The following is a 24,492-nucleotide window of genomic DNA, read 5'->3' on the forward strand; positions in this document are numbered from 1 at the left end:
TACCTGTCCTGATATTTATAAAGGGAGACAGAGAGGATCTAAGATGCTATCGTCCTCATTTCCCTGACTGACTGTCCCCACTGTGAAATTACTGGCTGAGTCCTCTGGCTGCACGAATTGATAATGGATCACAAGATTTAATGGCTAGGAACACATCCAATTTGTGCTTCCGGCATTCACTTGTATACCAAAGATCATGCCTTTTTTTTGTCTGACTTACGGACTTTAGGGACCTCTACAAAGGTTAATCAAATAGAAGACTATGAATTTCAACAATGGGGATTTCATTATGAGGCAAATCCACATATGGACTAAAGCTGAACTAAAAAGATTATAAATTCTTGTTAGACTAGAGATGATAGTTTTTATTTTAAGCCACTTAATCCACCTGTATTTAGACACAATTAGTGGCTCAGTGGTGGGGGTTACATTTTGAATGGCCTCATCTTGTAACAACCCTTCTCCCATAACTAAATGGACAGCACAGTGATAAGTATCACATCTAGGCCAGATCTTAAAATCCACTAACTTATCTCACAACCTTATATCTAATAGAATATAACCATACTTTTGAAACCCCATCTAGAAAAGGTAAAACCTCTTTCCTTATCTGATTCTGAATAACAATTACATGCACACAATCTGTAATGAAATAGTTAGTGAGGCTATTTGCATAGCAGCTACTGACCACTCTGCTAAAGGGATTGCATCTATGGGGGGGGGTACTTATTGCCTCATCCTCTTGCTTTGTAATTCGAGTAATCCAATCAATTTGTTAAAAAGTTATATTAAAATCTCCCACTAAAATAAGGTAAGGGCTGCCCTTGAGAGAACAAAAATTTGCCTCTAGAATTAAAAAATAAATTGTTAGGCATAGATCTAATATAAATGGATGAATTTATTGAATGTTCAGCCCCAGAATGCCCAGGAAATTGATGTGCATTTCCTTGTCTGCGTGAGTAACTGAGATCTTTGCCCAATGATAAGGCTCCCAATGCCCAGCTCATAGTTGAAGGACGAGCATTAATTAAAAAAAGGTTCTGTACATTGATCTGAGGATCGGCCCAACCGCACGGGTCTCCTAAAAACTGTAAAAGTGAAAAGAATCACTAAACACAATCCAAGCTGGGTTTACCGGTTTACTAAAAAGCCCGGCCATCTTCCACATCGCAAACTGTATTTGCTTAGGGGCAATAACAGTCATGGGCCATCCTAAACTACTTACGTCCACCCTCCAGTCCAAGATTACTGAGATGACTGCAGGGAGGTTATTCCCTGTTGCAGACTAATCATTCTGGTGTATGAGCATCAGGACATCCCCTCCCAGATTAGAGAGGGCTTATTAAGGTGGCAGAGTCATCATGGAGAGACTTCTTACTTGGGCGAAGGAGAAAAACATCTTAGTTGAAACTCAGAACTGTTTTAGAGAAGGGCTTGGGATGACTGTACATGTCTTAATCCAAACTTAATAATTAACAAACATACTGCTGCAACAGGAGGAACGTTCGCCTTTATGGATATAAGCTCGGCCTTTGGCTGTGTCAACAGGGCTAAGCTTTGGTCCATCCTCATGTTAATGCGTGTAAATGAAGGTATCTTAAATGTTCTACAGCGCCTCCACATGGACTTATTTGCCACAAATATGTAGCAAATGGAGAATGTTGAGGCAGGCATAAAATAGCTATCAGGGGGCACCATGGTTGTGTAACTCACCTGCTTCTCTTCTTACTCTACAGCAACAAATTGGAATAGCATCTAATCAGTTTAAGTCTGGATACCATAAACATCGGTAACAAAGATATTCCAATCCATCATAATGCAGAATATGTTGTACTTAAGTCAAGAGCAGCAATTGTTTTGCAAGGACTCTTGGAGGACGATGGAGGCTCTAAATCTAAAAACAAATTTCTCTAAGACCATACCTTGATTATGGATCCCTAGAGATCAAGACCTAGAGTTTCTATTGTACAAAATAACATAATAGGCAAGGTGTATGCCTTTAGTTATCTTGGTGTAATCTTCAATAATCTAGGTACATGAGCTAGGCTATTACAAATTTGAAAGCTTGCAGACCAAAGATGCTGTACTAAATTTTGCAAAAACAAAATTGGGAAACAAGTGAATCTGTACAGCCAGCACTGGTGCTGGTATCTGGGCTTATTCTGATGTCAGGGGCCTGCTGCTGGTGGTTGAAAACAACTTCTGTAAAACGTTATAGTGGCTTGCATTGTGTACTCCTACTTTTACATGTCATAATGAGTTGAGTCTTAAATAGTTGGAAGATTATCTGTGATCAACTTCTTTATTAGTCTGGAACTTGGCCAGGTACAATTGGCAACTGAATTAAAGCGAAAAAATAAAAAGGATTATTTGAAGCCTGATTAATTCCATGGTTCAATTTATACAGGAAAACAATGTTTCGACCTGGAAAGACCAAATACGTTTACACATCTATGTACCCTACAATGCAAGATAAATCCAGGGCCAAAAATGAGCATGAACTACTCTTTACTCTGGATACTAAATGTCAAGAATCTATTATCCCATCAGTTAGGTCACATCTGAACACTGCAATTCTGGGAGCTTCAAGGAAAACAATAACATGGTGCAGGGCTACAAAAGGCAGAGGATACTTCTGCTCCAAAATTCCAATGTTTGTCTTTTTGCTTCTCCTTTTTTTTACTTTAGAATATTCTACCTGTAGTTTTTTAACTGCCTTACAGTTCTTCTGCCTTGGGCTATAGTGGTATTTTAAAGGCCCTCTTCCTTGTTGTAGGCCCTTATCTCTGTCCTATAACCTGGAAAGTGCGTTTAACAATGAGCATAGTCCTCAGCAGCAGGCTGTAAGGGTATATTAAAGACTAGACTGACATTGGAACCCTACTCAGATTTCATCTCTACCCCTATGATTGATGGTGAATAACCACATTTATGCTGAGCTCTATGCAGTTTTTTCTTGTCATTTCCCACAGGATGAACAAAATTCATACTGTCAATCCTGGCCCCTTTGCTAATTTATCTCTTCAAACGCTAATTCACTTTCTATTTTTATGCCCTTTTTATCAATGTATGTCTGTGAAGTATTTAATTCCACTGATGAAATCAGGTGGCTCCTCAAGATCTAGGACAAATTAGTGACATGAGAGATTTTCAACAATATTATGTTTTACTCATACCATTCAAAGAGGAAGTTGAAAAATATGATTTAAAAAAGTACTAAGAGCTCCAGTTGTTATGGCTGAAAACAATTTTTTACCTCCAAAGCTGAAATTGCTTCAAAACAAAAATGTGAAGTTTAAAAGCTTTTAGGCTTATGGTTAAAATCTATTCTAAATTAATTTTACATTTCAAAATAATATATGTGTATATTACGATCAATATTACCTTCTATATATTTGTAATGCTGGTTTCCTCTAAAAAATCCTTTTTCAATTTATAGGACATAGACATAACAGAAAATGAAAATAACTCAAAAATATGAAAATAAACAAACTAAAAGATCCAGGTGTTTGTGATAAAAAAAAAATGTATACAACATGTTGTTGCAGTGGTGGGGAGTTTAGTCCAAGCGTAAGGCCATTGAGAACAGAATAGGGTTAAGGAAGCATAAAGGCAGAGTGGCTCACCTCCAGTGGTCCACCAAAAAAGCCTAGCAGAAAGCGATCAGGGGCTCTTCCAGGGGGTGGCTATGTCTGCTATGTCTGTGCCTTGAGATACCATCATGGGAGCAGAAAGCAAGGAAGGAAAGGAAAAAATAAAAGTAACCTAAAATATAGTGGGCGAATGAAGTGTTGATTACAAATTACATGGAAATATCACATTTGAGAGTTAATTAGATTCTGCACAGGCACATGGAATGTGAAAGCCTTGGCCTCCCTCACAAACTCAGTGACTGAATTTAGAAATGCTGCATGTGCATGGTTAACAAACATCATCAATCCATTTATTATTGTTTTGAGTAAAAGCAGAATCCACTAAAGTGTGAAGAACATAATTCAATTATTGGCCTTTTCTTCCGGTACTAGACAAAGAAAGACCTGAGATTCATTCAATTGCTGGTCTATATTAAACCATGCTGAAAACATCCTTGAAGTATCCTGGATGGATGAAGCATTAGTAACAGTATTGTTATGTAAATGTAGTCTTCATTTGCATAAAATAGCTGTGCCAAAACATTCACTATAGCAATAGTTGGCTCTCATTTCGAGTTCACAGTCTCTGATGTGCCTGCCACCAGGAGTTACCAGGCTCATGCCGATTCAGAGTCATGTTGAAAATCAGCAGACCCATAAAGGATCCCAAAATAGTTTCCACCTAGGATGCTGGCTGCTGAAAGTGCACAAAATAACTGGGTGACAAATTCTGGCAGGAATGAGGAATAATCTGATGAATCAAATGTTTTAAATCTGATTCCTGTATATATTGTCCATTTCTAAGAAGACACTATAGATCCCACTCCTGTTGTGCTGCTGTTTGACCCCCGAGGCAATTATCGGGTCACTTGTAATAAGGACCTCAGTGGGCAAATTCTGCAGTGTACCTCCCGATGCATTCTCACTGTTGTTACATACTGTCTTTTAGATCGAAATTTCAATGTTCAAACGGAATTAATGAAATCTGCTGCCTTCTTAATGCTCGTGGCTAATTAGGTTATTCTGATGGAGTATTTAGAGCTAAACTAATGCTGCAAAGTGAACCCTTTTGTGTGGTCAATCCCCCCGTCTCCCGTTTTTCTTTTTTTGGGGATTTACCTGCTGGTAATTCTGAACTTTAACACTGGGTAACTGCTATGGAGTGTACACAGTTTATGTGCTCTGACCTCTAAATCATATCAAAATTGCCTTAAAACCCGACTGACACATTTTACTTTCCTATAAGCTCATAGTATAAAGTGCTAAAATACCACCTTGGCATGGGAAGTTAAATGCAGTGTGTGAATTGCAGCATCTAGTGTGCCATCCACATAGAGTGGCAGGAAAACCATGGCTCACACCTACATTGTGTAGTCTGACACAGCAGCTTGACCCCTGCTGGTCAGAACTGCCAAAATCACCTGCACGACAGGCAGGAAAACCAGATTTTAAATATTAAGCAAGTCACCCCTATTAGCAGCTTGTTGTTCACAGGGTAGAATACACAATATTTTAGAGTGGAACGTGTGTGACATTAGAAATGACATGTTCCCTCAGTCATTAAGCCTAAAATAACTTCAGCATTAGTCAGCCTGGACTTGGTACTTAAAAAAAGTCGAGGCATAGAATATACATTTTCAGCTATACTTTTAGACCTCTACCAGCTACAGACTCCATTCAAACACTTATTTTTATGTTCAATACAAATCCATTCTAATAGTAATGTCAAATTTTAAGGTTAAGCCTAGACAGCACCTGTACGTGTATGCAGTTTGTGGGCTGTGACTCCCCCATAGCAACAGCCCAGCCAGTACCTGGCCTGGAAAGAGATGTGAAAACTGCTTGCAAAGAGATAATGGCTTGGGAGTGGAGGGTTGTTTTCTTCCCCTGGCGAAAAGACCAGCTTGGGTCACAAGTAAATGTTAGGTGACACCTGGAAAGACCCCAGCTTGTGCCCCCACCCCAAGTAAGACTGGCACCAGACCCAGAGGGAAGAATGGTACTCTGAGAACCAGCTTTGAATGACCACAGAGGAGGGGACTGCCCATTACCCTGGCCACGCTTCAGGATGGCCATATAGGCTCTACCCAAAGAGAAAAGGGTTTCCCAATCTTGGATTTTAGGAGTAGGGAGAATCTGTGGGATTGTGTGCAGAAAGGCAAACTGGAATTACTGGCAAAGTGGGTAAGGTTGCCCCGGGAACTTTTGCACCATTAGTTAGGGTGTGCCGAGGAGTCTCCCCTACCCACAGGCTGGTGAACGCTACAAATCTGGGTCACCAACCAGCCTTCCTGATAACACTTTCTGGACCTGCAGAAGAGCAGAATAGGGTTAAGCCTACTGTCTGTGACCTGTTCTCCCCCTTCACCAAGGACACAGAAGAGGACTTTCCACAGTTTTCAGCTGACCAGTGGCAACTGGAACTTGGATTGTATTGGGCTTTGTTGGTGTCCTTTGCCTGGCACTTTGAGAGTATAGGTGCCCCCCAGAGGCCCTCAGGGCTTAGAAGCATACTTCTAAGGTGGCTTGGGCAGCAGGAAAAAGTCTGGAAAATTTTGAAAAAGCTTGTTTCAGAGCCCAGAGGACCTATTGAGAAAAATACCCAGCCTCCAGCATCTTTGAAAAACAACAAAGCCCTTTTCCGTTTTGAAACTAGAAACCTTTGCAAACAAAAACCTCAAAAGCTTCAGAGCCTTAGGGAGATCAACCTGCGGCAGATATCTGACCAACAGTTCTACGTCAGAAGATACATTTTCATATTTTTCCTGCAGAGAGATAACATTTTCTTCAAAAAATGCCAAAGTCCTTTTTTTGGTTAAGGCTCTGACAACTTTGTCAAACTTTCTGACTTCCAGACTTGGCGCATCTGACTAGGGATCCATCACGGTCATCAGTAAATAACACCTAGGTTTCAGTCTACAGTGTCTTTAAACTATCATTGGTGCTTTGTGCTTTTTGGTGCTATTTTCACTTAAATCTTTAAAACTTCATCATTGCTGATTCTCCTTGTAGAAGTTCTGTCTTATTTTACTCATAAATGTTTTCTCTTTATTTTAAAATTGGATGTAGATTATTTTTGTGTTTTGTGTGACTTTAAAACAATGGCTTCAAATAAAATCTTAATCCTCTGTGTCACTCTACCAGGGATTAGGTACAGATTTACTTTATTTAATTTGTGCAACATCTTGCAGGTGACGGCCTTATCCTTTGACATGGACACACGTCCATAATGAGCCACGTTCCTACGATTAAGATAAAGTTAATGGGTTATTCCCATTGTCATGGAACACCATGTCAGTACTGAGCTTGTTTTTCACCTGCAAATAATTACTTAGAATACATTTATTTTAGGGTTTGTAATCTGGCAACATGTTTATATACAGTTAAGAAGTATTTTCAAGAAAAAAAAACAGCAGGAATCAGATGTCCAGAATTGGCCTCAGGTCCCTCAATGGACCCAGCTTACACCTTAGGAGTAGGAGTGCTGACCAGAAGAAGAAGCCGTTGGTGAGCCATTTATGAAAGAAAGTGTGATCATCAAGGCCTGATTGGCACCAAGTACACCATGCACTAGGTGCCAAAACTACAGAAGACAGAGAAGGGAAGAGGCTTGGCCTATGGAGCAGAGGTGGAGGAGTTCAGCAAGTAAAAAAAAAAAGTGCCAACCACCCAAAGAACACCCAAGCTCTGCAGTGGAGAAGTGGAGCTGGAACAAAGCTGGGGAGGCACTAAGATCCCTGGGGAAAATCCTAAGAGTGATAGTGAGTCACAGACGGCATGAAGGGCGTCAATGGGGAGATCCTAAACCAAGAAACATGCTGGTGCCCCCTCACTAGCAGAATCCAATATCTAGTTGTGGGTCAGTATCTGAGGCAACAACAAACGGACACCAAGTGACTGGGACAGCTGCCAGTCTCTAGACAAGGGAAAACTGGGTTTAGTGCTTCATCTGGTACATCAACCAATTTATTAGTTCTATCTTTTCTGATGGATAAGTTAATGTTATCACATTCTGTGCTGCACTGTTGCTTTGTGGATTTTAAGGCAGCGTTTAATCAGGGCCCCAGGGGTTCTTTGTGGACCAATTACAAAATTGTGGAATCCCATATGTGCTCCTGGAGGCTATAATTGAGTTACATACTGACACATTAAACTTGGAGATGGCCACTCCCTCTCAAGAAAAATCCCCAAATTTTGTTGTGTGAAGCAGGGGTGTGTGCTTGCTCCCTTGCATTTTAATCTGTTTACACCATACCTGTCAACTCACTTTGATGCTGTCAATTGTCATCCACCCAAGATTGGTGGTCTCTGGATCAGTCACTTGCTTTAAACTGATGATTTGGCAATGTTCAATTACACTAGGATAGGCTTACAGCAGCTGCTTAACCAACTAACACTTTATACAGCTTCAAATGATTTGGAAGTAAATATGCTAAAAACAAAGGTGGTTTCCTTTGGTAAAAAAAAGTCAGCTGGTATTGTAATAGCAACAAACTCACTTAGAACCATTGTTATAAATATTTATGGGTGCATCTTGATGCCAGGGGCAGCTCTGTTAAGCACAGAAAGGAGGTCGAAGTAAAAGCTGTGGCCCTGCAGGTCTTTCTTTCGAAACTATCTAAAACTCTCGAGGGGCCAAATTTGTTACCATTGTTGGAAGTCATGACAGCAAAGATCACCCCCTCATTTACCTATGACCAGAAAGTCATGTTGGGTAGGGACACTTGTTTGTTAAATATGTTGGTCACTAAGATTTATAAAAGGGTCTTTCACTTGCCGAAATCCTCATCCCCTGTGCAGGTTTGGCTTAAATTTGGCCTCTTGGATCAGTGGGCAGTAGTTGCTATTGCTTTTCTGAAATTATGTCATAAGCTACGGAAGGCAATAGTGGGCAGTCATTCTTATGGCTCGAAATTAGTGCTACTGAGACACAAAGGTCACACTCTCGCTTTTTGGACAACTGCAAATGGCTACTGAGAGTAGAGGCTCTTTGGGCTGATAATCTATCACAGTCGCTATTTAAAATTGGTATTAAAAAGAGCGGCCAACTATAGTCTTTCCACTCAGACAGAGCCCTTCTTGCTTAACGTAAACATGCCTGGGCAGTAATTGATATGTATCAGCCAGCTGCCTCAGTTGGCCATCTCTCTTGCACTTATGGCATTCATATGAAAAATAAATTTATGGCCCTTAGGATGGGAGATTGGGCCTTTTTGAAGCATTTGCCTAACTGGTTGCTCTTCCCGGGGGATGGTGTAGGGCGTAGGGGATGTGGCAGTTGGAAGGAATCTTTTGAACATGTGGTATGTTTGTGCCCAGCTTTGTGGAAGAAGCATAGATCCTTGTTGCGGAATAAGTGTAATGAACTGGGGGTTTGCTTCTGCCAGTGGGCCGTTATTGCGTCTTTGGACCCAGGCAATATGAAGTTGAATGTTTCGCTGACCACATTTTTTAACGTTGCTCAAACCAAGTTCGCAAGGGGCACTGCAAGCAGTGATTAATGGCGCACAAAAACTTTTTCTCCTCTTGGCTTTGATGAATTTTTCATATTTCATGAGTTTTAGATTTGTATGGCTACTATCCTATTAATGGAGCCTGCAAGCACTTTAAGGATGTATGCAGCTGCCTGCACTGCGTATGTGCACTTGACATTGAATGTGTTTATCTCTCTTGGGGAGGGTACATGGCAGGCCTGGAAGCACTTTAACGACTCATGTAGCTGTGCTACTAATTAATATGTGCAGTATGTCCTTCGCTTTTTGAAAATTGTAGTTTGGACTCTGTTGTTATTATTGAAATGTACCCTTTTGATGCAAATGTTGTTTTGCTGACGAACTCTCTGCTGCTTCTATGTGTGTGCCTTTAATGCAATTGAATATTTTATTGTGATCACATTGCCTGGCATTTGTGCTGTGCTTTATTGGTAATACAGGGTTTTTAATCTGTGTATGTCTCATGAAGTGTGTGCTTTTTTTGTACTTGTAGTGTCCGTTTGTCACTGGTTTGAAATTGTAATGGATTTTAATAGCTGTACAATAAACTCTATCTGCATATGTAAAGACAACGGTAAATACAAGATTATGGCAAACAAAGGATCCAGAGGAACACCGATAGTTAAAAAAGTGCCCCACAAAAATATAAGCAGCCTCAAATGGCTGTTACCCAGGTGCAATAAGCGTAGACGAATGCTGAGGGAAGTAGGACTGTGGGACACTCCATACTGCAAGTCAATTGGGCCAACTTCAATTATGTGATGGTATAAAAAAAGAGACAAAAAATGGGGACCTGAACAAGTAGGAACCAAAACAAAACTCGATAAATTTGCACAACGTTTTCAGCTGACAGACTAATGAAGATCAAAGCACTTAAGGGAAAACCCATGACTCATACTAAGGGTGTTGTAACTTCTGACAGAGCTCAGAAGAATTGTGGGAGTGGAGTTTACGACAAGGGCATCTCAGCCCACTCAACAGTGGCCTTTTTGCTTCTCAAACTCTGAGATGAGAATGTGAAAGAAGCACTCATGGAAGTTAGATACTTTGAGGAAAATGAAGGGACAGTGGACTGGTTAAATACCCTTTAGGAGGGGATCTGCAGACAGGCTGTTGATCAAGTACACTATAAACCTACACAAAGATAGGAAAAACTAAGAAATAGTACACACTGATCAAAAGAGTAAGGGATATTGGCCCCCAACTGAATGCATTGGCTCAGATGCAACCAAATGGTGTATAGGAACGGAGCAGAAAGAGGCTAAATGACATGGGTAATAAGGTCTATAAATCACAAGCTTGGGTAAGGGACTCAAGGAGGGGCTCTGCTGGGTTTACAAATTGAGAAATGTGGAAAGGGATGAGGCACCCAATATCATTACACAGTCATGATCAGCCTGGTATACCGAGACCAAATGGGATTCAATCGAAACGCCCAACCAGACTGAACCTGAAGAAGTCACAAAACTAAATTGATAAATGGGAGAAGAAAGAAGCAAACAGAATTATCTGATCCACTGAAACTAAAAAAGCTCCTGAAACCATTACAAGGAGCTCTCTCTTCCGCATGCAAAAGAGATTTGGAATAAGCACCAACTGTATGAATACCCAGTGGAAAACAAAAAAGCAAATAGGTTAACCTCACATACTTTCAGACAGAAAAAGGAATTAAAGGGTGTTATCCTTTGTCATCTCTCTTCTTTTGCACCCTGGCTATGGAACCAGATCAGAGAAAGACTCTGTGGATTTTTATGGCAAACCAGTCAAGAAGTCATAATATCTCTCTGTGGATGATATACATCTCGATGTGGCACATCTCAGTCACACAATATTGACTTTGAGGGGCATATTTCAGGTGTTTCGAGCAGGCTCAGGATATAATATTATCTGGACAAAATCTACATTGTTCAGGACTCAAACATGGGATTGGTGAGGAAGTCAATGACAGCCTGGCAAAGGGTCTGGGAAGATTGATTCAGATACCCTTGAAGTGAAAAAATTAGACTTTTCAAGCAAGAAATCTATGACAAGCATGGTCAGGTTTAAAAAAAGAAGCGAGTCTCCAGTGGACACTACAGCTGTCGTTACTCAAAAGGACACTGGTCCCATGCCCCGCTTTCTAAACCCAACTTAAAACACCACTTTCTAGCTGACGGGAACCTTCTTTTGTAAATGGAAGGATGAGCTAAGTTAGGTAGCTGCTGTGGGAAAGGGGCCTAGGAAGTCCCAGTAAAGGGTTATCTGCTCTGTAGAGGTTAGTTTTTATAGTAGCTACAGCACTCCCAATCATTCAATATTAGTACAGGGCCTCACAACTAGTGGTAGCTAATGACTGGGCCTTCCTGGACCAAGGGGAATCTACTGTCAAAAGGGACAGTCAGAAAAAACATTTGTGCACTACCTATGTAACGGGACAAAATAAGGAAACCTATTGTAGGCTACCAAAACAGTAGTAAAGCTGTGGATAATGACGACAGTGGACTACGGATAAGGCAGAAGTATTGAATAGATGAGAATATATATGTATTTCCTCTTTGGCAGACATACTGGGAATGGAAGAATAAATTACTTTAAACAGCTCCTGAAATATTTCAAACATCACACCTCATAATACTACAGTTATCTACAAGCAATAGACATACTAGGGGGGAACTAGAAGCTAATCAAAGATGAGACCTCACGTGGAGAGAAAGATGTTACAGAAAATACTGGGGAAGATTAAATAAAGTACAAAAATACCTGTAAAATGTCGATAACACAGTTATGTAATGTTATGTTTTCTTGTAAAAAAATTACAAATAATTTTAAAAACGCCTATTCATTTGAGTACACAAAGTCATTTCAGACATTTCAGAATGCTATCTTAGCTCTACATACGTCAAGTTTACGTCTAAAAGAGCACACAATTAATTAACTATATTTACAAATACCGGAGAGTTGATGACAGCTTATCAAAGGCAACACTTCTTGAGATACTGAATGTTTCCACAGTCAGAAGAGCCCTGGTTGGCAAATGCAGGGGCCTAGGCAGAAAAGAAAATATGTCATTTCATAATATTAATATGTCGTATATTTTATATTATCCACAGTGTTATGGTATGTCTACCTTCAATGGCTGTCCATGCAGGAAGAGGTCAGAGTAAACTGACTGCAAGGCTCATTGTATTTGAGAAAAGGGTCCTTTAACCTGTCCCTTGCCAACCTCAGCTATATGAGCTATCACACGTTTCCTCTGGGTTTAGGGTTGCTGTGATGAATGAATGAACTTTTTTGCTGCTCTGTACAAGGAACCATTTGTGAGGTGCTGTTCAGAAGCCCACGCGAACACAAGTCATGAGCTATCACAGAAATCCTCTGGGTTTAGGGGTGCTTTGATAAATGAATGAACTTTGTTGCTGCTCTGTACAAGAAACCATTTGTGAGAAGCTGTTCCGAAGCTCACGCGATCACAAGTCAACACAAATCCTAAGGTAATTTTATTAAAGCTACAGTATGATTTAAGATTACATATCTGCAGATATCACAATTTAGTCTTTTCTTTTTGCTGCCATGTAATATCATACTTCGTAGTTTTATTGTAGTAAGCATGCATATTTTAGTTTTAACAGCACACAAGTCACCTAAATTAATATCAATTTGGGACGGAGAGGAGCATCAAAACATGTACAACTTTTTAATTAGGCCATAAAATGTTATCCTGGGAAATGCATAAGGGAAATTTGTTCAGTGGATGCAATACAGATATTCAGGGTTATTAACTGTGACCACAAAAAGCACTGGTGAGTTCACCTAAAGAAACTTGTGGCAAACAAGCAGGCTCAATCAGATTTTTTAACCACACAGATATCTTTAATCAGCTCCGATTTGGATGCCAAGCAATTAAAGATGTTGCATTTATTTATGAAAAAGCATTAAACTTAGTACAGAATAAGAGCATTAAACAACTTCAGAAAACTGAAATAGGAAGTGTAAAAAGTAAATTAAAACAAGTCTGCAGACAGTAATAAAACATACCCATTAAATACTGCCATTCCGTCTTAAAGTACAACAAACCAGATTTTAATAGGTGATAGAATGGCAGATGATCATTAACTTGAATATTTTTTCCCACTACAAACCCTTGTCAGTTGACATAGCACATTACCAAAATGTTATACTCTAACCTTCTTCATTCAAGTATCAGACTTCCTTCCTTCAGTAAGTTTGAACATTATCACCATTTGCCAGCACTGCAAATGTGTGTGTGGAATACTTCTTCTCTATCTAAGGTTGTGAGATCAGACAGCAACACCCTTACCTCCAAATCAAGCCTGTAGCAAAGTCTCCTTTTCAGCATGGTCTGTCCTAATATTTCCCTTTATCTGAAGAATATTTTTGCTGGCATTAGGACTTTGTGACCTGTGGAACTGCCAATCAGTGCAACAGTGCTCACGTTCCCGCCATGCACAGTTATCTCATCAATAATTTTATTACAGATGTTGCAGTGATATTATCAATGATGTCATAGAAGATGTCATAACTGATGTAATTATGTAGGGTAATTAATATTCCATGGTGAGGGTGCGAGGTACAGTTACCTTAGGGCATGAGTTATAGTTTCTTGAGATGCATACAAGTATATCTGCTGAATTTCTATGGTTATGTGTGTGTAAAATCTGAAACTAACTATAACGTCCCTATAACCTTTGTTTTTAGTGAGTTTCTAAAGTATTTCTTTAATTCTATTTCCTAACTATAACGTCCCTATAACCGTGTTTTTTTTTTTTTAGTGAATTTCTACTTTTTTAATGTAAAGTAATATTTAATTACCATACGTAAATCCAACTATTGCGTGCACAGCCAATGGCCAGGCTCTGCAACCAATGCCCTGCATTCAGTCAATCTCATGCTGTAGGTCTGTGAGTGGGTGTGTGCGTGGCTGTGTGGGGTATGTGACTGGGTGTGTGTGTGATTGTGTAAATGGGTGTGTGACTGTATGAGTGTGTGTGTGAGTGACTGTGTGGGTCTGTGAGTAGGTGTGAGTGTCTCCATTGGTGTGTGAGTGGGTGTACTGTTTTTTTTTTATTGGCATCTGGATTAGCGGATCTGTAGCGGATTCACATGGGATGGGTGGGGGATGACACCACGGTGGATGTGCTGATCCTCTCATCCCAAAAAATGTTTTTGGGCAATGGTTCCTCACAGACACCTCCATCAGTCCTATGGGGTCAAGGTACCTCTACCCGACCCCTTCTATCACTTTAAACATTTACCCCCCTGCACCGTTCCTTGTAAACCGAGTCCTGATACACAATACGGCAGCTGCAACTTTTCTCTCAGGTTGCGGCCAGCCAACCACCGCATTGCTGTTGATTCAAGGATCCTCGTCTCTAGCTATACAAAAATCTATACAAAAATCTTCGCTCTTAATAACTCCAACACTACTGAACATGTTCATATCAAATTACAAAAAAGCGCTTTTTCTGGACCAAGAACTAGCTCTCTGCCAACTTTGGTGTAATTCTGTTAAGAAGTTCGGGGTGTAGTTGTGTCTAAAATTCCTATGGTAAATTGAATGGAGAAGTGTGTTTTCGGACCCTACCTTTTGTCAGCCCCCGCTTGACAAATCAACCCAAAACTTTCCAAACAGCAGGTAAAATGAGTAGAAAACTAGTTTTGAAAATTTCATGAAGAATTGTCAAACGCCCCCAAAGTAACATACATTTATATTATTATTCAAGGGCTTGTCTTTTGTGAAAACCGAAGAAAATATATGAATGCGAAGTGTTGTTTGCAGTGTGAGAAGTCCTGAGGGAATTCTGAGCATATCGAAACTAAGCAAATTGTTGAAACTTTAATTGGCGTCTTAAGTTACAGAAAGGAGAGATTGGTATCTGTGCAAGTTCAACAGTCAAAACAACAGACACGTAGGTGCAAAAGCGGCTTCAGCTTTTCTCTATTCTTTGATGGTTTAAAAGGGAACCCCGACAAACACACATGGTAATGAGAATCCTTTGCTGTTGTCCAAAGGGGTGGTCGTGTGTGCACAGGATTTAAATTGAAAAGTGAAGTACATTAGTGGGATCTACAAGCAAAATAGAGTTGTTTTATGCACAATGGAGGAAAGAGAAGCTATACGAACTGCAACAGCTGCAGAGATTTTTAATGAGGCGACAAGTAGCTCAAACTTGAATGGCAAAAGTAGTGGAGTGGCGCAGAATCATGGTGGTGTGAAGATGAAATTACGTGAATGGGAGAAACTATCACGCAAAGAGATTAATAAATGGTGGGAACTTTTTACCCTGAAGAAATATGTTGAAGTGAACAGAATCCCAAGAGGCCTGCGAATTGGTATCATGCCCAGTCACCAAGATGCAAGCAGTGCACTGTTGGAAGAATGGGGTGCACATATCTTGGATTCATCAAAGGGATTAGTTTTGATATTAATCAAACATGTGGAAATAGCACTGAATAAAATTCTGATTGAATTGAAGGCTTTAGAACAAGAAATTGCGGGCATAAAATTAACTGAAGAAGAAAGTAAAATCAGGAGTGAAATGGCTTCAAAAATTCAACAACATGAGGAGACTGTGAAAACACGCAAACAAACTAAATTTCAAAGGGACAAAAGTGACTATGAAGAGGGGAGAATTTTCACCTTTGCAAGGAGATTTCAATATGCAAAGTTGAAGGAACAAATAGATGTATCCCAATTTGAAAAATCGGATAAATCAAGTAATGAATCAAGGTCAACTGATAATGAATCCAGTGAAGGAGAATCAACCTCAATAAATACACAGGGAGTAAAATTAACTTTGTTAAACGAGATGCGCCTCGCCCTCCAACAACAATCCAAAGATCAGCAAGTCAAAACAAGAGGGAGAGGAAGAGGACGAGGCGCAAAAGGAATAAACCCACACGAAGGGGACAAAGAGGGAAGACAAAGAAAAACCAGGGCTCAAACAGCGGCAACTTTCAAGAGCTAAATATTATTAATCTTTCCACCAGAGAAATGTCCCAATCAGAGGAATCTTTCCTAAAAAAGGGGCTACAATTCTGTCCCTCTACAGATTTGGATTTAGTACAAACACGCATAGACTTTTATAAGTATATACGCAAAATCAAACTTGCCAAAACCTTTGCGGAAACTAAAATGAAAGAGAAAAATGATCCACCAACACAGGAGTATGACCTTACTGTGGGAGATAAAGAGACGTTGATGACTCTGGTGAATTTAGATCTGGGAAACAAACCATTGGAAGTTACTGAAATAGTTAAACCCCTTGGGGCGGGCCTGACAGATAAAAGACCACCTTCCAAGTTTTACCCCGCACTACCAGCAGGGAATAAAATAGATTTATTTGCGGAGATGGTCATTCATGATCTTTATAAAAAGAATTGGAATAAGAAAGAGGAGAACTTAACCATACCAGAGAAACAGGCGTTGCACAGACTTCAGATGGAAACAATGGTTGAAATCAAACCTGCGGACAAAGGTGGAAACATTGTAATACAAAATAAACAGGATTATGTGAAAGAAGCGATGCGGCAATTGTCGGATAAAACCTGTTATGCACTTGCTACTGGGAACCCAGTAATAAAACTGAAGGAGGAGATAAATTCGTGTATCTTAAGGTGGGAAGATCAAGGCCTCATTGATCAAGTAGAGGCAAAATATTTGTTAGTGGAACATCCTGTAACTCCAACAATATACTTCCTCCCTAAAATTCATAAAAATTTGCAACATCCACCAGGTAGACCTATAATATCAGCCAAAGCATCTCTATTAGAACCTATGTCAGAATACATAGATTTCTTTCTAGCACCCTTGGAAAGAAATTTGAACTCCTATTTACGTGATACAGGAGACTTACTGTTACAATTGGAAGGGATACCTTGGCAGGACACCTATAAATTAGTAACAATGGATGTAGTTTCGCTGTACACGAACATTGAACATCAAATAGGAATCCAGGCATGCAAATTCTTTCTCAACCAAAGGAATATACGTTTTTATCAACACAATGAGATGCTTCTGGAAATGATTAACATTTGTCTAACAAATAATTATTTTTTGTTTAACCAACAACTGTATCTGCAAATTAAGGGCACGGCAATGGGTTTTTCTTTTTCTCCCAATTTTGCGAATCTGACGATGGGATGGTTTGAACAACGAATAGCTTGGGCAGAAGAAAACGAGATTTACCAACAAAAAGTAGTGACTTGGTTGAGGTTTATTGATGACCTTTTTCTTATCTGGGATGGTACGGAGTCAGAATTTGATGAATACTTTAAGATCTTGAACTCTAATGTAGCCAAACTTAATTTCACCTACGACATCAGTGCAACACGTGTGACATTTCTAGATACAGAAATTTATGTTAAAGAGGGGACAATTCAGACTTCATTGCACAGGAAAATAACAGCTACGAACTCCATATTACATGCTAACAGTTTTCACCCACCACGAACAAAGTGGAACATTCCCTATGGTGAATTTCTACGAATAAAGAAAATCTGCTCAGAGCCGGAAGAGTGTGAGAAGCACTTGAAATTAGCGGAGGAGAGATTCCTGGCAAGACAATATCCGAAAAAGTGTTTAGCTCTGGCTCAGAAACGTGTGAAACAATCATCAAGAGAACAACTAATTCATGGAGGAAACCAAGCCATTAAACATGCCAAACAACAACAGCTGAGGTTCATAACAACATACTCACAGAGTGCTACACAAGTTCGTAAAATCTTGGAAAACCATTGGGCAATTTTACAAATGGACCCAATAGTGGGGGAAATCATGGGACAATACCCATTAATGACTTTCAGAAGAACAGCAAACTTAAGGGATAAATTATCGCACAGCCATTTCCAAACTACAAAAGCAAACTGGTTACAGAAAACTGGCTTTTGGAAGTGCAGCAGCTGTAAGGCATGTAAAATTGGGGTGAATAAGAAAGAGTACTCAACAAATACTGGCATGGAGAGAGTGATACGTAAGCACTTGAACTGTAAAAGTCGATTCACAGTATATGTGATTGAATGTCCTTGTGGGTTGAAATATGTTGGCAGTACCATATGTGAGACTAAAAAGCGAATTTTAGAACATATTCGAGCAACTATCAATATAGATAGGAGCTATGCAACAGCGAGACATATGGAACAGAAACATGATAGCAAGTGGGAACTCATGACATTCTATGTAATTGATCAGGTACTAAAATCAGAACGCGGTGGTGACAGAGAAAAGAAATTGCGTCAACTAGAATCCAGACATATACTTGATATCCGATCTCTCACCCCGCTAGGTTTAAACCAGGATGAGGAGTTATTTGTACACCTATAAGAGTTGTCATAGCTCATAAGATGTTGCCATTCATTTATTTTATGTCATTTCCACCAATTGATAAGATGCTTTCTTTCCCGTTGTCATTTGTCAGATAGACATACAATTTTGGTGCTATCAATATAAATTGACTGAAGGAATAATACCCAAACATTAATTTTCTTCCATCAGAGGTGCAGGATTTAGCGAGGGCCTTGTTTAAAAGAAACTTTGGGGATTGTGCTATTGTAGGTAACATGCAATACATGAATATGAATCCAATGTGAATATAAATTAAAAACTAATGAGGGCCCCTATATTTTGTTAACACACCTCAGAAATTGTTTTGAAGTCTCCATTAGTCGCTGAAACAAGATTTTATGACATATATTTAAAAATAATTTGATTTAATGAAATGCTATAAACTACATATACCAGAATGCAATGTGGAACTCAGTGAAAAACACCTTGGATTGTAGTCAAAACACTGTTACAATTTGGTAAATATGTATATAGAAAAACGTTTAATTTTTCTTTGTTAAAGTATATATATTTAGTGATGTTATGGAGTAACTCTTGATAAGTGGTGTAACTTGAGTATTTTTTCTGTTACTTTGGAGTACTTTATTTTAAGCGCCGAAATTAGCACACAGGAAACACCTGTGAACAAGGTCTGGTGAGACCGAAACGCGTCAGGGGATTCCTGTTTGTTTGTTTATGATCTCACTAATGTATTAAAAGTTAAGGTATTTTTGGCACAACGACAGAGTGCGGTTTTCTCTTGCTAAAACAGAAAGAGAATCTTGTTTTTTGAAAATATGGTTGTCCTGCCTCAAACCAGCACCACCGGAGAATTAAGTGCGCCGTAACACGCAGATCAGGACATCTTTTCTTTCATATATATATATATATACATATCTATATATACATAATAATTTACAGCTATCATCATTTGTTTATGTATAAATTTACAAGAAAAAGAAAAATCATTTCCCAAGTAAAATGCATGGATTTAGGATCTGTGATAAATGTAAAGTATGAAAATACAATCAAAATTGTAAATCTATCATTAACCCTAACTGGGAGGACCGTACAAATCACAAAATGTCTGAACTGTAAAACCCATACATGCCTTAATTTACACTTGTAATAAGATGTTAATTGGAAGCATGAAACAGTGGGCAGAGTAGAGTGGAAGGGCATAGAGTGAAAGAGCATAGAGCGGAGTGATGTGGTGTAGAGGGCAGTACAGTAGAGCAGTGTGACATAGACTGGAGTAGTGTGTTGCAGAGTAGAGTGGTGTACAGTGGAGTAAAGTGGCGTAGAGGGAGTTACATAGAGTGTCAGAGCAATGTGTAGTAGAGTGTCAGAGTAGAGTGGGTTAAAGTTGGGGGCGTAGAGTGGAGCAAAGTGTTGGTGAGTGGGGTAGGGTGGCAGAGAGTTGAGTAGCCTGGCCTAGACTCAAGCGGCACAGAGTTGCATACAGTAGAGTGTCATAGAATGGCATAACAGAGTGGAGCAAAATTCTGTAGAGTGGAAAATGTCAGAGTGAAGTTGCATAGTGTGGGGTGTCGTAGAGTGGAGTAAAGTGGCATGGAATGAAGTGCCACAGAGTGTCGTAGAGTGGCACAGAATGTTGTGATGTGGAGTTGTGTAGAGCATCATGGAGTGGCATACAGAGAAGCAGAGCAGAACAAAGTATCCAAGAGTGGAGTGTCTTAGAGTGGCATAGTGTGCCGTAAAGTGGCATGGAGTGTCACAGAGTGTCACAGAATAGAGTGTTTTAGAATGAATGGGCGTAGAGTGCAGGGGAGTGTTGTAGGATGGAATGGAATAGTGTAGTAGAGTGGAGTAGCGTAGATTGGAGTGGCATAGACTGGAGTAGATTGGGATGGAGTACAATGTAAGAGTGGAGTAGCACTGATTCCAGTAGAGTGGCATATAGTACAGTAAAGTAGTGCAGAGTGGCTTACAGTGACCGAGTGTCATGTCGCAGAGTAGAGTGGTGTGGCATTCAGTAGAGGGGAATGACCTAGGGTGGCATGTCACAGAGTGCAGTAGACGTGCATAGAGCGGAGTAGAGTAGCGTAGACTGGATTGGTGTACAGTGGAGTATGCATGGTGGGGCAGCATACTGACATTACAGACAACACATTTTCAGTTAAAATGACCATTACATTTGCCCAGACTTGATTGTATAAGAATATTTGTTTCTCCCACACTTCAACTACATACAAAATATGCTTTATTTGTGCTTTCCTAATTCTGCTATATTCTGAAATATGTGCACAGTTAATTTACAGACATTTAAATTGTGCTGTGTGCTAGAAAAAGCTTTCCCTTTCACACCCCAGCACATGTGACAAGAACAAAAGGTAGAGACCTGTTTACAAAAACAAATAACTCATGGAAGAATACAGTAAACAGGCTATGCTTCTCGAGCAAATGTGAGTTAGAAACCACAAAACCAGTTGTAGCAACAGGTGAAATGCATTCCAAAGGAAGCTTTCAGAATGCCCCCAAGACATCTTTCGCAGCCAGACAGCTGCTCTGTCTGGTAGGATTTGGCGTACAAATTGAGTCACTGACTCATGCAGTTAATTCTAATTGCTTACTACAATAATTTAGCTTATTCAATATGTAGGCAAAGCATTCAGTGTTTGTGAAACTAAACATGCAGACATTAAGGATAAAGGACTGCACAAAATGTTCAAGTGAGAAAAAGGCACCTTGGGATTTCTGAAAGGCACTTGTGCTGAACAGAGCATTCTAAGCCAAACACTTCTGGCACTCAAATATATGCGTTCTGGCAATGTCTTTGAGCATATTCAATGTCCTGCAATTACCCGAAAGTAATTATCACAGAAATGCAGAACAACTTTGAAAACAGGCTAGTTTTGTACATAACCAGCAGACCACTCCCCCAAAAACAAGTTCATGACCGACTGTGATCAATAAATTACACCAGATGATGAAATTGTTACCTAGAGGCTGGACAACCGCATGAAAATGATAAAGGACATTTCTGTCTCCCAGCAAAATATTTGCAATTGCATTTCTCATATCACATAGAAATAGTTTGTAATCATAGAAAACATCATCGTGCCTGGCTATGCTTACTTACCGGTAGTCAAGAGCACAACTCCAAAGGTGGATGTGGAAGGTAGTAAGGGAGGTTGGGGGATTGTAACCCAAAACAGGCTCATCAGAAATGTTTAAAAAGGACAAAATCTAGAAATTGAAACAGATGTAAAAAATGTAAAACAATAGGATTGACAATGTGACAATAAAAAAGTTCGAAATATATATTTGTTGACTGAAAACATAAGACTATAAGGATTAGCGGTTCTCACGTTAAACGTAAAAGATAAACTAGACCTGTTCATGCCAGCTTAGATCGGATGGCAATACTCTGTGTTGTAGAGTTGCTCCTCTGAGTCCCACAGCAACGAGAAATTCCTGGGGATAAAAATACATAGTTTATAAACTACAATATTCAGTTAAATGTTTTATGTAGCTGTTCTTCACAGATTTGGGATGTTATATCTAGGTGCTAAAGGAGCTGAAAAAAATCTGAGACTCTTTAGAGCAACACTCATTATTTTAAATATGTGCATCTAAAACAAGGAAACCACTTCTAAAGTGGGAATCTTTGTTTACACTTAAGCGTTCAGGCACAATTTAAAGTACCTTGCTCATGAAACCAGTTCGTTCGTTCCAGTTGGTTATCGAGTGATCGTCATTAAATTCTAAACTATGTTTCTCCTGGTCTGTGACTTAACACTATTACATTTTGGAGAAATATATCTCTCCAACTACGGGATGTAAAGGCAACATCTTTTTAAAAAAAACATTTAGTAAAACAGTACCAAAAAATAAAAATGAAGTATATAAGCAAATAGACTAGCACTGTCTACAAAACACTTTTCTTTTCTACCTTTCAAAGTAACAAAAAAGAAAGAAAATAAACTGTTTCCCAAAGCCATACAGCTACACATTAATAAAAAACGGCACTGCCACTTCAGTACAGCCAATCTGCTCCCCATTCCCAGAATGCAGCATTGAGGCAGCAGTTTGTTTTGACAGCCTAGTGACGGAAGCAGGACGACGCACAAAAACTGCTGTCATTCTAGAGGCTACATTGATGAGGAGGGTGAGCTGCTTATGAATTTAATTAAGATACATATCATGAACAACTGGTGTTGCAGGTATGTGATATCCTCCTACTTCTGGGATCTTAGTTTATATTCACAAATATCACAAACGAATAGAACAATACTTTATCCCTTACCAAAGGAGGAGGGAAAATCAAAGGGAACGAAAGTAAGAAAAATAAAGTAGCAAGGCACGCCTTCCTGTACCGTTTGTGCATAAAGGACAACTTAAGTTTCTTGGAGAGTCGGGTCTGGAGAGGAAAGAGAATAAAACATGTACAGCTACCTAGAGCAACGCATTCTGACCCTGCTACAATTCACACTCTTAGGATCATTCTTTAAGCAATGTATGGACGTCTAGGTTTTCCATGCTTGCACAAATCAAAGGTGTTATTCCACATACATTAATCTTTTGACCAACTAATAATGCATGTAGTTCTGTGACCCACCGCCTGCCAGGTACACAGCATTTGTAGACAGCTTTATGGATTATCAATATCCCTTTTGATAATATCAAATGTTATTTGGTAGCACTCAACATTTGTATGCAATATAAAAGAGAAAAAGTAATTCTCTCACCAAAAACGTAAACCACAGACCTAACTAATATGAAATGCAACTGTTTGCAAAGGGTGCGCAATTCTGAGTTACAATTGTGTGGGGTCTCGTGAGATTTTAGGTTAGATGAGCCACTCATCTAGATGTGTGTGCACAATATACCATTCTACTTAAGCTGAACCGGGAATGCACAGCTGCTGTCCAACACTGTACACGTAAACTCTTTACCACAATCTGAGGAAAAACAACAAATGAAACAATAAGGTGCTTCCTTGTGTGTCTCAAAACCACTGAACACAGCCCTCAGCTGCTCAAAGTTGCCACTGCACACTGTTTCCTGGCTCCCCAACTCTCTAAGCACTGACTTAAACAACACCTAACCACTACTGGGAGCAGGGCCTGAATCCCAGCAATGCCCTGTATGCAGAACTATTACCTTTGACCCCTCACTGTGCACAGGCTCTGGCCATCCCAATGACTGAGTTCAGGGCATGGCCTTCTGCCCTGTCCTTGTGCACCAAAACTCTTCTATTCTGTGCAGTGGCCACTGGACACATGGCGTGACCCCAAGCTATTTCCTGCCACCACATCTAATACCCCTGATTCCTTACGTCACAATCGCATTGCATGACATTTGGCCTATGGTCCTAGCTTTCACTGGAGCACAGCCATGTGAAGCGGCCACTGGGTTCATGGCTCAGCCTTAGGCCACATCTGTTGCCCAGCCCTCATACCCATCAACACAGTGGCATCAATTAATATTTTAAGTGGAATGTGAGCCAAATGTTGAGGCCTACAGTATTCAGGTGGTATTGTCGCTCATGCTCAGTTTATTTGAATGCAATGCTTACAAAACAATAAATACAAATGTTTTCCAACTGGAAGCTTCACTTATGATCCTAAAGGACAATTCTGCATTGCTAGCTGAGCAGTCATTGAGAAAGATATCTTGTACTACACTACGAAGGAGCAAGTATAAAGGTTGTACTGATGCAGTGAATTCATCTTTTTGACTCATTTCTCTGGTTATGGGAGAATGCATGCTCTGCATCCCATGATACAAGACTGAAATCTGACAAAAGGAAAACCCAGTAACATGTAAGCATATATTCCAATACTCCATCCTCAGAATATTGAATTGGACCACCCCCAAGAGAGGGCAGCCCCCAGAGACCAACACTCTCTATCTAACTGGTTCAAACCGGATATGGAGGGGCAAGAGAGGAGCAGTGAGGTGAAAGGACAAAAAGATATCTTACCTCCAGGAAAGGAACGTATGTTGAGAATTAAAGAAAACATTAAAAATATTGAATGAAGATTAGGTGGCTGTGCGAAACAAATAACAGGATTCTTTTCAC

The 24,492-nt window shown here is 39.7% G+C and overlaps 1 protein-coding gene across 2 annotated transcripts in view; it reads right to left on the minus strand.

Annotated features, from left to right (window-relative positions):
• The window catches only part of ATG2B (autophagy related 2B), an 860,766-nt gene that overhangs the window by 481,066 nt on the left and 355,208 nt on the right, over positions 1 to 24,492 (minus strand). For both annotated transcript variants that reach the window (XM_069208269.1, XM_069208268.1), the window contains exons 23-25: positions 21,801 to 21,881; positions 21,547 to 21,653; positions 12,055 to 12,147 (exon numbers count right to left, since the gene is read on the minus strand). In XM_069208269.1, the coding sequence (XP_069064370.1) occupies positions 12,055 to 12,147; positions 21,547 to 21,653; positions 21,801 to 21,881 (281 nt within the window). The remainder of the gene's footprint in view (positions 1 to 12,054; positions 12,148 to 21,546; positions 21,654 to 21,800; positions 21,882 to 24,492) is intronic.

The sequence above is a fragment of the Pleurodeles waltl genome, chromosome 9 (assembly GCF_031143425.1).
Source record: "Pleurodeles waltl isolate 20211129_DDA chromosome 9, aPleWal1.hap1.20221129, whole genome shotgun sequence".
NCBI lineage: Eukaryota > Metazoa > Chordata > Amphibia > Caudata > Salamandridae > Pleurodeles > Pleurodeles waltl.